Genomic DNA, 15,331 nt, shown 5'->3' on the forward strand with positions numbered 1-15,331 from the left:
GAAGGCTAAACATGAAACGAATGAAAAAAAGATCATCATAAGATAGCTCACAAGATAGCTAAATGTTTGTGTATAGATCAACATTGTCAAGATCAAAGAGAGAAGACAGAATGGATGAAAGATGTAGAAGAACTATGAATGATTCCTGATTGTTAGGTTTTCATTAGGGTACTTATCCAAGGTGCCATAGGGAAGTGGTTTTCACCATAGGATGAATTTATTTCTCTTTACTTTTTCTACCAAGGTGCCTACTTACCAGGTTTTCACCAAGGCATATTTTCTTTTTTTTCTTTTTTCTTTTTTCCTTTTTTTTTTCTTGTTTTCGGAAGAAGTCAAGCTTTTTAGATAATTCTCCTTGAAATTTTAAACCATGACATCCAAAGGAATTGAAATGATATGCTCAAAGATGTTGATAGGGAAAAGAAGGTGGAAAGGAGATGGTACACAATGTATATGGAGGAAAGGGTTTTATGCTTTGAAAAGATATAAGGAATATGCATAGCAAGTAAGTGTAGGCTTGAGAGCAATGTTTCTGGATTAGATTGTGTGATTTTTTTGAGCAATCACACAATCTAATCTAGAAACGTTGCTCTCATTCTAAATGGATTGTGGAAATTTTATAATGTTAAGTGTAGGCTTGAAAATATTGCATAAGGGTGGGTGAGAAAGTAGGCAAGATCAACATTGACACACAATTTGAAGGGTTGTGAAATGATGAAGTAATCATGGAGCAAATAGTTTGAGGTTTAGATGTATGAGGAAGTAAGAGAATTTTGGAAGGAAATATACTGGAAGACTTTAGAGGTTTCTTAGGAAAAAAATTAGAAGAAGATGGAGTGGAAGCCTTTGGAAGATTGAATGCCAAATTTTGTAGTATTTTCAATATTCAAGTCTTTCAAAAGAGACTTGGGAATCCATATAGCTTAAGATTTTTCTTTTGCTTTGGATGCTTTAGAATGCATTTCTTCAATGATGTATTTAGAAATCTATATTTTCTTTGATATAGCTCTTTGGGTAGTAGACCTTTGTGGTCTCTTGAATAATTTTCTTTCTTTTTATTCACATGTCAATCAGATGGGACATAGTGATATTCATTTTTCAATGGATTCTTATGTTTGTTTTTAAATTGATCATCAAAATTTCTTCCAAAAGACTTGGGATTTGTAGATGAATAAGGATTATATGACTGGTTCATATGGATAGATGAATGAGAGTTCATCTAGGATGAGTGTCTTTCTTGATCTCGAGCTATGATAGGAGAGAGCTACAAGATGAGATAGGAGTGAAAGTAGGATGTGGAGGAAAATAAGGTCCCAATATAGATAGAAGGTTTGAAGGCTTTATCTTTGACAGATAAGGACCAAGGATAGATTTAGGAGATGTGAAGGGATAGTGAATAGGGATATTAGCATCTTTAGAGTGAGCAATGTGACCAAGGTCATCAATATACTCATGAGTATATTTAATATGAGAAACACCTTTAATAGGAGTATTTGAAACTTGAGCATAGTTTTAAAGTGAATATGGAGAAGTAGAATAAGAAGGGACTCTTTGATCTTGACAAGTTTCTTTGGACAAAATAGGCATAGAACTTTGTTCACAATTTTCAATAAGCTCAAGGGAAATAGTGGAAGTAGTGTCTTGATCATACTTAGGAGGTGGATAAGACATAAGATATGGAGGGATGACATCTTGATCTTTCTTGACATTTTTATTTTTATTTTTTTGAGAGTCCTCTTAATGTGGATCCACTTCTAAGGACAAGGGAGTATATGAGGTTTTCATGATAGGATCTTGATGGGGTAATGAAGGACTAGCTGAAGTGGGCATAGTAGCCATAAGATTGCATAAAGCTTGATGATGTTTAGTCTTAGAAGCATAAAAAGGGTTTTTAGCCAATTGTAGATTAGCTTGGTTTTCTTTGAGAGGTAGCTCTTGAGGATAACTATAGGGAACTACATAAAAATCATTAGGACCTTTGTTTGATGGAGGAATGTTGGATAGCTTTCAAGTTTTGGGAGATGAAAAAGTATTGGAAGAAATGGAGGTATCAAGGAAACCATCACTAGACATAGGTTCATCAACATGATCTTTGTCAAGAGAAGCATCTTCATTACATAGGTCTTTAAGAATTTCAACATTAATGATTCCATCATCAATAAGATCTTGAATTATATGTTTAAATGCAATACAATCATCAATTTTATGACCTTTTCATGTATGGTAGTCATAATAATGATCATCTCTCCACCAATAATTTTTTACCTTAGGTTCACAAGGTGTAGAAAATTCATATGGTAAAGTAATGATCTTTTTTTACAAATAAGGTCTCAAGCACCATGTCATATGAAAATCGAAAAGGAGTAAAAGTTCTCTCAAAAGTATATCTAGGACTATTTATGACATTCTCATCTCAATCAAAGATAGGTCCATCATGAAATATTGGCATATTCTCATAGGAGTTATTACTCACTTTCTCTCTCAAGGGGTCTTTGAATCTATAAAATGAAGACAATTGATGTCTTGGAGTAGAAGATGTAGACCTTGAAAAATAGAAACTAGCAGGTAACTCTAGATATTTTTTAATGGCAAAGGAGAACTCATAATCATCTAGACTTGATTGAGATTTGGTAGCATAGGGTTTGAAGCCCATAGTGGTTTTGAAAGCATATAAAAGGAAAGAATCCTTAAGGCTCAATTTTATGGATGTGTCTCCTTTTGTTCAAAGTGGGGAAGGTTCTAAATATTCAAGCACATCAAACACACCAACAACCTATTCAGGTTTCTATAAGGATGCACAAGCTCAACTAGGAGATGACATTGATATATGCAAAGTACATGAGGCATAAGATGATAGAGAATACTACCAAATAGTTAGGAGGAAATGGTAACCCAATCTCCACCTTCACTTCCCAAAGTATAAAGTCCTTTGGGGCTTAGCCAAGATTGACAATATTGCTACTTCCAAGCGATTTGTCTTTAGATTCAAGTCATGCTATTTATACTCTGCCAGCACATAGGAGTTGAGGTTGTCCCCTAGAGTGATCACTTCTCTAGGCAGCCCCCCTAAAAAACCAGAATCAAGATCCCTTATTTAGGTTCTCCTCAAATTCCTTAACGAGGATGCAAGAAGAAAACATCAATAAGAAAATCTTGGGGATTAAAAGACAAAAGGGGTTTCTTATTTTAAGCTCAAATCCAAATGTGAATGATTCATTTTAAGCCCTTTTTTTCAATATTGGGAAGATACACCAAAAAATTTGACAAAAATGAAAAAAAAAAATTTCAAAATGAGAAAGAACACAATGATCACTTTTTGTAATTCAAATGAGAGGGTTTTAAATGTGTGCACCTTGATTTCACACTTTCCAATTATTTCCATTTTTTGCTCTTTAGACCTCCAAATTACCTTCACAAACTTCAATCAAGGGTATGAAATCATGATGAAATAGGAAAATTCATTTGAAAATAAATTGAACTATCTGATTCAATGAGAAATGACAACTCATATCATGCATTGGAATTTGTACAAATAAAGTGCAATTTAATCATGATTTTTAACCTAGTCAACAAAATTGGACCTATATACTATGGATTTGGATCCAAAATCCTAAATGTAGAATAGAGACCCCTATCAAAAATCAAAGAGCCCTAGGGAGGCATTTTGTCAAAATAGATCAATTTTTACAAATCAAATTATTGAGCCCTAATATGATCTCTAAAATCAAAACACAAAGAACCAACCCTTATTAGAATTCAAAGGCCTTTCCAAAAATGCAAAATTTTTCAAAAAATTTGCTAATTTACACCCTAAAATGATTTTTTATGAAAATCAAGAAAAAATTTGAAAATTTTGAAAATACCTTGGAAAATCTAAAAATTTCACTGGAGCTTCTCTAATGTGTCCCCAACTTGTGAAAAAACAATTCAAACCAAAACACCAAGCCATTTGGGAGACATGATCAAATCATTAAGATCTAAGGTTTTTTGTCTCCAAATAAATCTATACAAGGGACTTAGATCTAAAAATGTCCAAAACCACCAAGTAAAGGTGGGTTGCTCCATGGTGGGTGCCAAAGATTGTATGCTTAAAATGTGATCAAACTTCTATGAGTCATTGTATCCAAGATTGCTCAAGAATGAGGTCTCAAATGATGGCTCATAGCTCTCTATTCATGGAGTGCAAGGGTTTGTAATGAAAGCCCTCAGTTTGACCTATTTTGTGCCCATGAAAGTACACCATAAAATGAGAAATTCAAGCATCAAAATATGAATGCAAATGGAGATGAAAGCTAATCTATATGATAAAAAAGCAAAGCAATGCATCAAAGGAAATCTGATCTATGAAAGGAAATAACAATGCAAGACCTAATCTATGAAAACACACATTGATATAAGATAATATGAAAATGCAAGGATAAAACATGATAATGGAAGCCATGGATGCATGAGAGAAAAGGCTAGAAGATTGAAGTTCTCCACAAAAGCTTTATTATTCAAACTCCTTCAAAAATCATTGTCCAAACCTGCAACATAACAATAGCATAGAGTGTGTGTATGTAAAATGAGGATAGGGATCTCCATTATAAAGAAGATTGGATGATCAAGATTAAAACGCAAAAATATTTAATCAATGGTGGAGAAAGAATGATCATTGTGAAATAAAGATTCGCCATTGAGAAAATAGGAAAGGAATTAAATGGCATCCCACTTAGAAATATGTGCATTTAAGTGTAGAGGAATTTTTGATTTTTAATTATTTTATTTCTTCTTTAAGTTGGGATTTATTTAATTAAAAGGGACCAATTTCTTTTAATTAAATAGAAAATACTTAATTAAATTAAAAGAGGGGTTTTTCTATTAATTAATTAAATGTGGATGAATTATTTAATTAAAAGAGAGGTTTTATTTTAATTAAATGGGGACTTATTTTATTTAATCAAAAGGGAGATTTTCTTTTAATTAAATAAGACTTGGGATAAAATGATCAACCTTAGAAATATTGAAATAATCGAATTTGATCAAGGAAATTAATTTGAATTGATTTAATAAAATATTGCAAACTATTGATTCAACAAATTGATAAATTGATAAATGGGGGCCCATAGTCTAGGCAACCATTGTAGGGTGCATACAATAATCAGCCTTAGATTAAAAAAAGTGAATAAAAATACAAAGGAAGTACATGAATGGAGGGGTCCACTAAAATGATAGTATTAAGTGAACATTAAAATTCTAAAATGTTAAAAAAGTAAGATTAGACATAATTCTCAAACCATAATCACCCTTAGATTAGAAAAAAAATAGTGAATAAAAATAAAAAATAAGTGTAAGAATGGAGGGGTTCACTAAAATGGAAGTATGTAAACATTTCTAAATGTTTTAGTTAGCACACATTGAACAATCACTCATAACCTACCATAAATAAATGAGCTTCAAATAGCCAAGAAAACTAAATAAATTCAGGGATTATAAAAAAAAAAACATATAAAGGTGCTTATTAGATTCTAAATGAATAAATAAAAATTACAATGAAATATTTTAATTTTTGTAACAAAATTAATTTACATAAATACTATAGAAAGATAGATAATAAATCATGATAATACATTTTTTTTATTATGATCAAGGAAAAGAGACACGTGAAATAATTAAGATCCTATCCTTAATCATTTTTCCAAGAAAAACTACATAAAAAACACTTGAGGCATAATATTTAAGTTGCATGAGGCATTATCTCATAATTAATTTTCTCTCTCTTTCTAGAGTCAATTCTGGCTTTGCCAAATTACCTTATTTTTCCAAGTTGTTAATCCGGATTCATTCCAATCAATCAAAGTAATACTAAATTTATTGTAAACCTAATTTAGATTTAGGTGTTGGATATTAATATTTTTCTAAAAAAGATATCACTTGTACATTGATTCTTGCTCATAGTTAGTTCAATTGCTATGTGGAAAATGCCATTGATTATAGTAAAAATTTGATATACTTTTGAACTTCATGTAGTTTATCCAAAAGATTATGACATCAATGACATGAAGTGGAAACTTAATATAGTCCAAAATTTTCATCCATTGCTTTCTATTCTTTCTCATTATGTAATGCACCAAGTTTTTGTACATGATATTATTTTCAATAACATTGGATGAGGAAATTTTTCACATTGGAAGTGATATTCACATGTTTAAGTTTACACTATTGCACTCATAGGGTTTCATGCCCATCATAACACCTTAACCATACAAAAAAACCATCACCAATCATGTGAAATGTCATTTTTACTAGAAAATAACAATCGTTTTGTATAAATGAACTATAAAGATCTAACTAAATTTACTAGAAGTGACATTCAATTAATAAATGAAATCTTGATGACATTATAATATTTCTTCAATTTACTACTAATTATCATTTTTTTTTAAATCATCAAATTAAATTTGAGAATTATATTTAATAAGTACTAAAAAATTCAGCGCTCATTGCACACAAGGTACGACTGCTAGTTATATATAAGTCGTCACGCAGCTTGTCTGACCTTGAATATTTCGTTTAGTCCGTACGGGTTTTCACTCGCTGTTCCTCTGTTCTAACCACCTCGTTTTGACTGACTAATCCATTGCTTTCCTCCATGCAGTCGGCACTTCAACTTCTCTGATTATTTTCCTTCTTTCCCATGTGGTTTTACCAAGCTTCATCAAAGGCATCTATTTCTGTGAACTCTCTGGTCGACTTCAATTAGCTCTTCCATCCCTAATTCTGCATCTATGAATTCTTCTTCCTCTTCCCACAGACAATCTGAGAATCCTCCAGCTTTCTCTGGGATGGAACCACAACTCAAGAGAAGAAAAGTTTCTGAATCTTCAAGATTGTATGACGTGTTCATCAACCACAGAGGCCCTGATGTGAAGAACACGCTGGCTCTTGAGCTTTACAAATCTCTTGAGAAGGTGAATATAAGGGCGTTTCTTGATTCGGAAGAGAAAGAACTTGGAGTTTCCTTTACATCCACCATTGAGACAGCCATTTACTCGTCTGCAGTTCACATAGCTATCTTTTCCGAACGATATGCAGAGTCCCCATGGTGTTTGGATGAGCTGCTACTCATGCTGCAAACTAAGGCTAAGATTATTCCTATTTTCTACGGTGTTGAGCCTTCGGCACTGCGCCACATAGAAAAGGGAGCGTATGGAAGTGCATTCTGTGAATATGAAAATAAGAAGAGGTACATGGAAAAACTTGAGGAATGGAAGAAAGCCCTCCAATCTATTTCCTTTATTGCCGGCGAAGAGTTCACCAGGTAATATTCGAATGACTTCAGTGTACTTGATATCCCTACAAAGTAATGATAATAATAAGATTTTTCTTTTCTTTAGAGCGACACAATTGTTTTTCCTTATCAAATTCCCCTTGTATTAAATAAGTCTCAGTGACTGCGAGAAGATAGTGTTAGCCGTGCAAAAGGAAGTCCAGAGGAAAAGATGTCTACATGTTGCCAAATATCCAGTAGGACTTTCTAAGGTTGTAGATGATTTTCAAAATATTTGCATTAATAAGCTTGTACAGGATTTTGAAAGTCAGTGCGAGATGAACAGACAAGAAAAAGGGAAGCCTACGATTGTTGGTATTTTTGGCATGGGTGGGGTGGGGAAAACAACTCTGTCCAAAGAATTGTTCAACAGAAAGCGTTCAGATTACAGTCGCTCCTGTTTTCTGTTTGATGTTCGGGAAGCGTCTGGGAAAAAAGAGCTTCCTGCCTTGCAGATGAAGCTCCTCAGAGAACTCTTTGACGAAAAAGACATCCCAAGCTTTCCAAGCGTAGAGGATGGCACAAGCTGTCTCAGCAATCGTTTCTCAAGAAGTGGCAATCTGAGCTACCTAATTGTACTAGATGATATTAATCATCAGGAACAGTTAGATGCCCTATTGATAAGCGACGAACTCCACAAATCTGGCAATAGTCTGGTAATTGTTACAACTCGGGATGTAGGGATGCTCATAAACGCTGGAATTACAGTTGGCTATAATTTGAAAGGAATGGATAGAGATGATGCTAAAGAGTTGTTCTGCTGGCACGCCTTCAACCAACGTTATCCCTTTAGTGGGTATGAGAAGCTTGTTGATCTCTTTGTAGATCAGTGTGGTGGCCTGCCGCTGTCTATTCAAGTTCTGGGCAGGCATGTTCATGGCGAAAGTCAGAAGTTTTGGGAGTTAGAATTGGCAAAAGCTAAAAAGACGTTGCCTCATGATATACAGAAGAGATTAAGAATTAGCATTGACACATTGGACAATGAAGAAAAGCAAGTTTTCGTGGATACTGCATGCTTTTTCATAGGAGAACTGAAGAAAGACGCCATCAAAGTGTGGGAGGCGTCAGGGTGGAGCGCTCAACATGCACTACGAAGGCTCAAAGACAAATGTCTGGTTGAGGAAATAAAAGAATATAGATTCAAGGAAGATTTCTTTGATATCATAGAAGATAGCAGAGAAGAAATATATGTATTGAGAATGCATGACCATTTGAGGGACTTGGGACGAGAAATGGCAGATGAACTCGATCATCCTCGTCGACTGTGGCGTTTACAAGCTTTTAGACCATCGGTATGCTTTCTCCTCCACCAGATTTCTGCTTCCTAGTGTGATATTCGATGTCTTTATAACTTTTCTGTAATAAAGTTCTGAACTGCTTCTTGAATGCAGACGTCAAAGGAATTTAAAAACATCTTCACCCAAACCAAAGGACGGTGTTTTCATACTTGTATGGATCCGGCCAAGCATTTCTATGTGAAATGCTTTCATGCAAAATCAGACAATATGGTTGAAACGTCAACCGCTTTACTATGGCTCGAGGTCAAATTTAACAAGTATATACTCGCAAACATTCCTCCATGGATTCCTTTCGAAAATTTGCAAACTTTAAGAATAACTGGCGGCCATCTCAGAAGTTTGTGGCAGAATAATGTGCAGGTAGGTCTGAAAAGGGAACTATCGGTAATCGAGTCCATTATTCAATGACATTTGAGTGACTTTTAAGTACAATCCGGAAGTGAACTTAAAACGAAAAGATCATTTTTTTAAATTTTATTTTTATTTTAGGTACCCTTCCAGCTAAAAAAGCTGCAGATCTACAAACAATGGGAGCTGAAACAGTTAAATCTGGGATTTCTGCGGTACCTGGAGGAAATTGCAATTTATTATTGCGGGAATCTGAAAAGTATTACCGGAATATCTCATCTTAGGAAGCTAGCAGAATTGAGCATTAGTCGATGTAGGGAACTACAGGAGTTAAGTTTTGTTCTACCTATCTCCCTAGAAAAAGTTAGAATTTATAAATGCCCATATCTGATGAGTTTAAGAGGAATGTCTAATCTTACGAAGCTAGTGGAATTGAACATTAGTTTATGTAAGATTGAGGAGATAAATTTTGCTCGACTGAGATGCCTAGAAAGAGTTCAAATTTTTAGTTGCGACCATTTGAAAAGTGTAATAGGAATGTCTGATCTCCCAAAGCTAGAAAAATTGCATATTAGTAGCTGTGAAAACATTGAGGAGTTATGCCTTGTTCGACTTAACTGTCTAAAATTTTGTTCAATTTCTAATCTTCCCATGCTGAAGAGGATTGAGGTTAAGGGTTGTGAAAATTTAGGGAGTGTAGATGGAATACTTTGGAAACTTGTAAAATTGAACCTTTGCGACTGTCCGAAGCTGGAGAAAATACCAGATACTGAAATATTGCATTCATTGGAAAGATTGCAGCTCTTATATTGCAGCAATGAAACAATTCGACATTGTGTTCTCCATATGGAGGTATAGATTTCAAAGGCCTTCAATTTTCTATCAGACGGGAAGTTTTGGGGTTAACCTTTGTTTCTCCCTTTACAGTCATAATTTTTCTAATTAGAACTTTAGATAACCTGATGTAAACGAAGACAATCCACTCATATATTGTTTGTTTCGCGCAGAAGCTGCCGTCAGAGTTCATAAAAGTAATTGGCAGAGCAGCAGATGGAGCAGAATCAGCGGTCGATGCTAATCTCTTCTGTGACTTTACTGACGCAAATTCAGTCATTGAAATTGACACTGGTAACACTTGTGATCATCTGGTAACACTTGTGAGCGCAGTCATATTTTGCGCCGTTGTTGAGGTCAGCACTTGTACAGCAGCAGATCTAATTAATGATGTCATACGTGAATATGATACTAATCCCTGGTTGAAATTTGAGGTGCGCCAGGGCAAGTGGATAATTACTTCGGTAACTACCAACCAAGATGAAATACAGAGTTACATTGTTAACGAGGGTTACTGTTTTCCCTTTGATTTCCTCTGTTTCCCCCAAGATGTACGGATGAAAAGGGTGACAGTGCCGGTGATGAAAGATGAAGAACATAAAATATTGAATGTCCTCGGGATAATTATCGATAAGCTCTACCAGAAATGAAGTCGGTTATAATTTTGGCATTCACGTTGGTCTAGTCGAATGGGCTCTGTGTGATGCTTTGTTCTCCAGTGAACATAATGTATTATTGATTGCTCGTTCTGCGCTGTTCACTTCTCATTATTCTAATGAAAATAGTCCATATTTTACATACATTTACTTTATGAGTTTCACAGCAGGCTCGAACAAGTTAATCTACCTTTGCTTTTCTTTTTCTGTTGTGTTTGGCAATTGTAAATAGTCCATATTTTCCGTAAATGATGAGATCAATGTGCACATCAGACACCTCTTTCAAGGTGGTGGCGTTACGCAAAGTGAGTAGCCAAGATATTCAATTAGTTCAAATTGGTACATTCAAATCAGCCCACGTGTTTTGCTCTCCACAATTTGGCTTCATTTCAGATCCCTCGCGACAAGTTTGTCAACAGATGAAAGTGGAATTTGATGGCTCTATTAATGATGACAATGAAGTGACCCACTCAGAGTAATGCTGAGGTGGTCATCCCCTATTAGAAATCCGTGACAAATAGAGACGCTTTACAGTTACATTTTAAGCGTAGATGGATAGAAATCAAATCAAATCTCAATTAAATGATACGAAGAGTCTTGAACTTGGGCGGAGTACAAATCTAAAGCTATGACAGGCAAAGTCGACGCTACCTTTTGTTCAACACTCAATGAAAACGATATTTTGATCTTCAAAAATAGATGCCTTGTCAAACCCAAAATGACACCAGCCCTCACCATAATATCCTTGAACCACACATGAGATGGTTTTCAACGATTAAGTTTATAAATGCTACTCAATCCTTTTTTTGCAATTCGGTAGTATCTCGCTTTCAAAGGTAAGAAAAAATGATTAGATAACAATTTTATTTAAAAATTATTATTTATTATATTAGTTATATTTCATAATGTAAAATAGAGGTATATATTGATACATTTAATTTAATGAAAAATTATTTTAATTTTTATTTTATAAAAGAAACTATCAAAAGATTTTTATCAAATTGAAATTTGATGGTTACCTATTATTGAATTTAAGTTTATATGATAATAAATTATTTGAAAGGTAGAAATTCCTAAACATTATCTTTTAATAGTGATAGATCGATCACTTTAATGAAAGGGATGGTACAATTTCATATAGAAATTCTTGTTGAAGAGCAATTTTCTCTTCATCTCTAGGTGAGTCATTCTTCCTTAAGTCATCAAATCAAGAACTGTCTTATTCCCTAACAATTAGCCTCAACTCTATAATACTCTTTCAAAAGATTCATCAAGGCCCCTTATCAAAATTGGCAAGTTGCAATCATTGGTCTCAACTAACCTATCATTGAAAAGCATTGCTATAAGTAAAATATATAAGAGGTTAATTCCTCATGATAACTAGAAAATTAATTTTATTCTACAATCTAACTATTTTGACCTTAAAATTATTTTTTGATTTGGTTTTTCACATTTCACAAACAAATCACTAAAAACAGACTCCTATTTATTTGTAGAAAATCTCACCTTACATTATATCAAGCCAATGCTTAGTTCAAATAATTCTTCGCCATTCTCATAGATTGATAATTTCATCATAAGAAGATCAAAGTAATAGACATTGTAAACCTTTAAGTGCATATTTTTTCCCACTATATCCAATCTAGAAATGTAGTCATAATTATATATAGATTACTAATGTAGTCAATCATGTGTCTTACCTTTTTTTTACCTTGGTTTTTTCAAAAATAATGTTGAACACAAAAGACCCTCAAGGGATTCTCAAACCTTGAGCTTGAAATTTCTAGGTTCATGGTTTAAAAGTTAAAAATCACCCCTTGCCTCATATTGAGTCACTCTACCTTGCTTCATCTTACTTGGAACATGAATGTTGAACTTGAACCATTGAACCACTTGGTTCTAGGTTCAAAGTTCAATAGTTCATTCCTGTATGTTTTGTATGTTAGATATGAAGTTTTGTGATCACTAGTGGACCTAGGCACTCTTAAATGAAGTTGAACTTTGTACCATGTGTCTTGTTAGTTTGAGTTCAAAGTTGAATAAGTTAAAATTATGTCATGGTCATTATGAGTTGGGTTTGTTGAGTGCCATATCCTAATATCATCAGTGAATGGAGCTTGAACTTTGAACTAATTATTTCATGATTCAAAATATTGAAGTTGACAAGGTTATAGTTGGCCACCCATAGACACATGGTGTTATTAAAATATTCAATTCCTTCCAAAATAAAGGTGAAAGAACATGTATTAAATGGGCATTAAAAAATGTGATGACAAAATAAGATTTAGTATGTGTAAAGGTAAATTCCATCATTAAAGATTATGAAACCCTATCAAATCGGTACTTTCCCCTATCATTTAGTGAGCATGTTGTCCATACTTGAGCTATCATAAACCCCTTTTCTATTAAAGTTTCTATTATTGTATAAATGAGGTAAGATCATTGTGTCTTCTTGGACTTAAAAGGAAGTTGCAAAGTAGTGTTTGCATTAGAAGATTTTCATAGATTAGAACATAGTAAGTTTGTATCTCTTACCCAAATCCTCTATTTTTACTTTCTCTTTCAGTAATTAGAAACTCATCTGGTTTCTTTTTTTGTACATCTTTCATTGATGCAAAATTAAAACCTACAATTACCCATCATTGCTTCCCTTCCCAAATTGTCTAAGGAAAAGAAACATGTTCCCTTGATGATTTTTTTACCAAAATTAGGGGATACCACACTTATTGATGAGGAAATGGAGAAGGTTGTGTCCAGGTTTAAGAAAACTCAACTTGATTCTATAGCTGAAAATGTATCTGCAAGTGGGTTAGCACAAGTTGGTAGATTTCCTAAAGTCATTCTTTATCTAGACTAGTTCTAGAATGTAGGAATAAATATGGTAGCATTGAGAATGTATCAGGACTCAACATGGTGAGGTTTTGGTGTATGTGAACCATATCACTATGATGGGAGCCTTAAGAATTCCACGCAAGGAGTTGTATGAGGATTGGACAATAACCCTATCATATTCCCTATTCAATAAAAATGCTTAAGACTTCAATACTACCATTTCCAAGAACTTGTTGCTGAAGCTGGAAAAGGGTGGTTCCTATCTACCACAACCTAAATAACCAAAGAGCACATGATTCTTGAAATTAGGGAAATTATCATTTTCTTGAAAAGGATAAAGGGGAATCAACATGCTTTTCTATGGGAAAATTGGATGCATTTCTTCATTTAGACTACTCTAGGAAAAGGTAAGTACATTGCCTAGGTAGAGACTATTACAAATAGGCTTCATGAGGAGCTTTCATAGGTATGTCAAACTGACAAATTTTACATGACATCTTATACATTTTACATTCTAATCTATTGCAAAGAGTGGGAGGATTACATCACCATATTTTGACTCATAACATGATTACCTATGATTATAATTCTCGATTGAAAAATAAATAAAACCCTGAAGATTTATGAAGGGTATAAGACACATTTTTGGCTAGACTAGTTTTTGAGGTGTAGGAGAAGGATAATAGAAGGTTGTTTGAAGAAGTTGTTCAACTAATTATAATTTATGGAACTTTCTTCGTCCATTTTCGTAAATTTACATATTTAAGGGTTAGTGGATTTTGGGGAAAACCATTAAAGTTAGCCACACACTCTGCAAATAGATATGCATTAATTGATATATGTTAACAAGTTGCTGATGTGAAAAAAAATTGTAAAATTGGAAGGGAATTTGGATTTTTCTTTCCTATTGAATTGGGTTATTGTCACTACAGGAGCATTCAAGATGCTTTTGAACTAGATTTTAAATTACAAACTATGAACTTTAAGCGCTACTCCACCAACCTAAATTTGATGGTAAAGGCTTTTCCCAATCTCTATTTGAACTAGACCCCTCATTAGTCCATGAACCTCAAATGGAATATTATTGGGAAGATTATGAAGATAACTTAAAAGTAAGAAAGAGGTGGTTGTCAAGATTCACTTTGAAATAAATTAGAGTTCAAGTTAACAATTTAGGATTGAAGAGGTTGAGGATGAAGAAGTAATAGATCCAAAGTTTTTTGAATAGGTTAAAGCCTTACCTATATCAAAACTAGATTGGGACAAGCTAGAGGAAGATGACCTCCATGAAAGAAATCTTTCTATCATTAAAAAAACTAAGGAGTGTCTTAAAGGGAAAAGAGAGTCAAAATCAAAATGAGCATAAAAGAACCCCCCTAGATAAATTCAACTGGTTCTACTTCAACATTGCCTCCCTTACATATTGATAAAATTTCACTATGTCCATCTATAGGTAGTCAACAACTTGAATGAAAAGTTGAACACCCTACGAAAAACCATCTCAAGTTCAAATTCAAACTTCATTCACTAAAAATTAGCTATTCACATAGCTAGAGGAAAAAGGTGTGAGAAATACTTATGGTGGACTAGGACAAGGAGAAAGGTGAAGGTGAATAGGTAGAAGGATCTACTTTAGGAATTCCTATAGAAACCATGGATTAGGAGAACAAGAAGAAAACTAATGATGCTAACAATTTGAGCTCTCTGGCTATTGGAAATCCTTAAGAACTCCCAACAACTCAGACTAAAGGAAACTCCACTGCCCCTAATTGGTTTTACCTTTCTATCAACAAAAAGAGGAGCAGAGTGCCTATGATTTTTCTAGAAGACAACATGATCAACAATTGCTTGGATAAAATACCAAAAAGAAAAAGGCCCAAATTTGAAGCTATTCCTAAGATATACAAACCAACTACAGACAAGAGTTGTGATGAAATCATGCCACATGACTATACAATCAAAAGAACTAACCTTGGGCTCATGACTAGGGCACCAATTTTTTTAAAAAAAGTGTCAGCAATTAGAAAATCATGAAAATAATTTGGAAATATTGG

At 33.8% G+C, this 15,331-nt stretch overlaps 1 protein-coding gene across 1 annotated transcript; it reads left to right on the plus strand.

Moving 5' to 3' along the window:
* The first annotated feature begins 6,662 nt into the window (after positions 1–6,662).
* LOC149545582 (TMV resistance protein N-like) lies at positions 6,663–10,595 on the plus strand. Its single transcript, XM_089794193.1, has 5 exons — positions 6,663–7,300; positions 7,425–8,601; positions 8,701–8,967; positions 9,097–9,807; positions 9,963–10,595. The coding sequence occupies exons 1-5, from the start codon at positions 6,768–6,770 to the stop codon at positions 10,437–10,439; spliced, it is 3,165 nt and encodes a 1,054-aa protein (XP_089650319.1). The 5' UTR covers positions 6,663–6,767; the 3' UTR covers positions 10,440–10,595.
* Positions 10,596–15,331: the final 4,736 nt, after the last annotated feature.

This window comes from Cupressus sempervirens, chromosome 7 (assembly GCF_028749045.1).
Source record: "Cupressus sempervirens isolate cs-2001-9-10 chromosome 7, ASM2874904v1, whole genome shotgun sequence".
Lineage (NCBI taxonomy): Eukaryota > Viridiplantae > Streptophyta > Pinopsida > Cupressales > Cupressaceae > Cupressus > Cupressus sempervirens.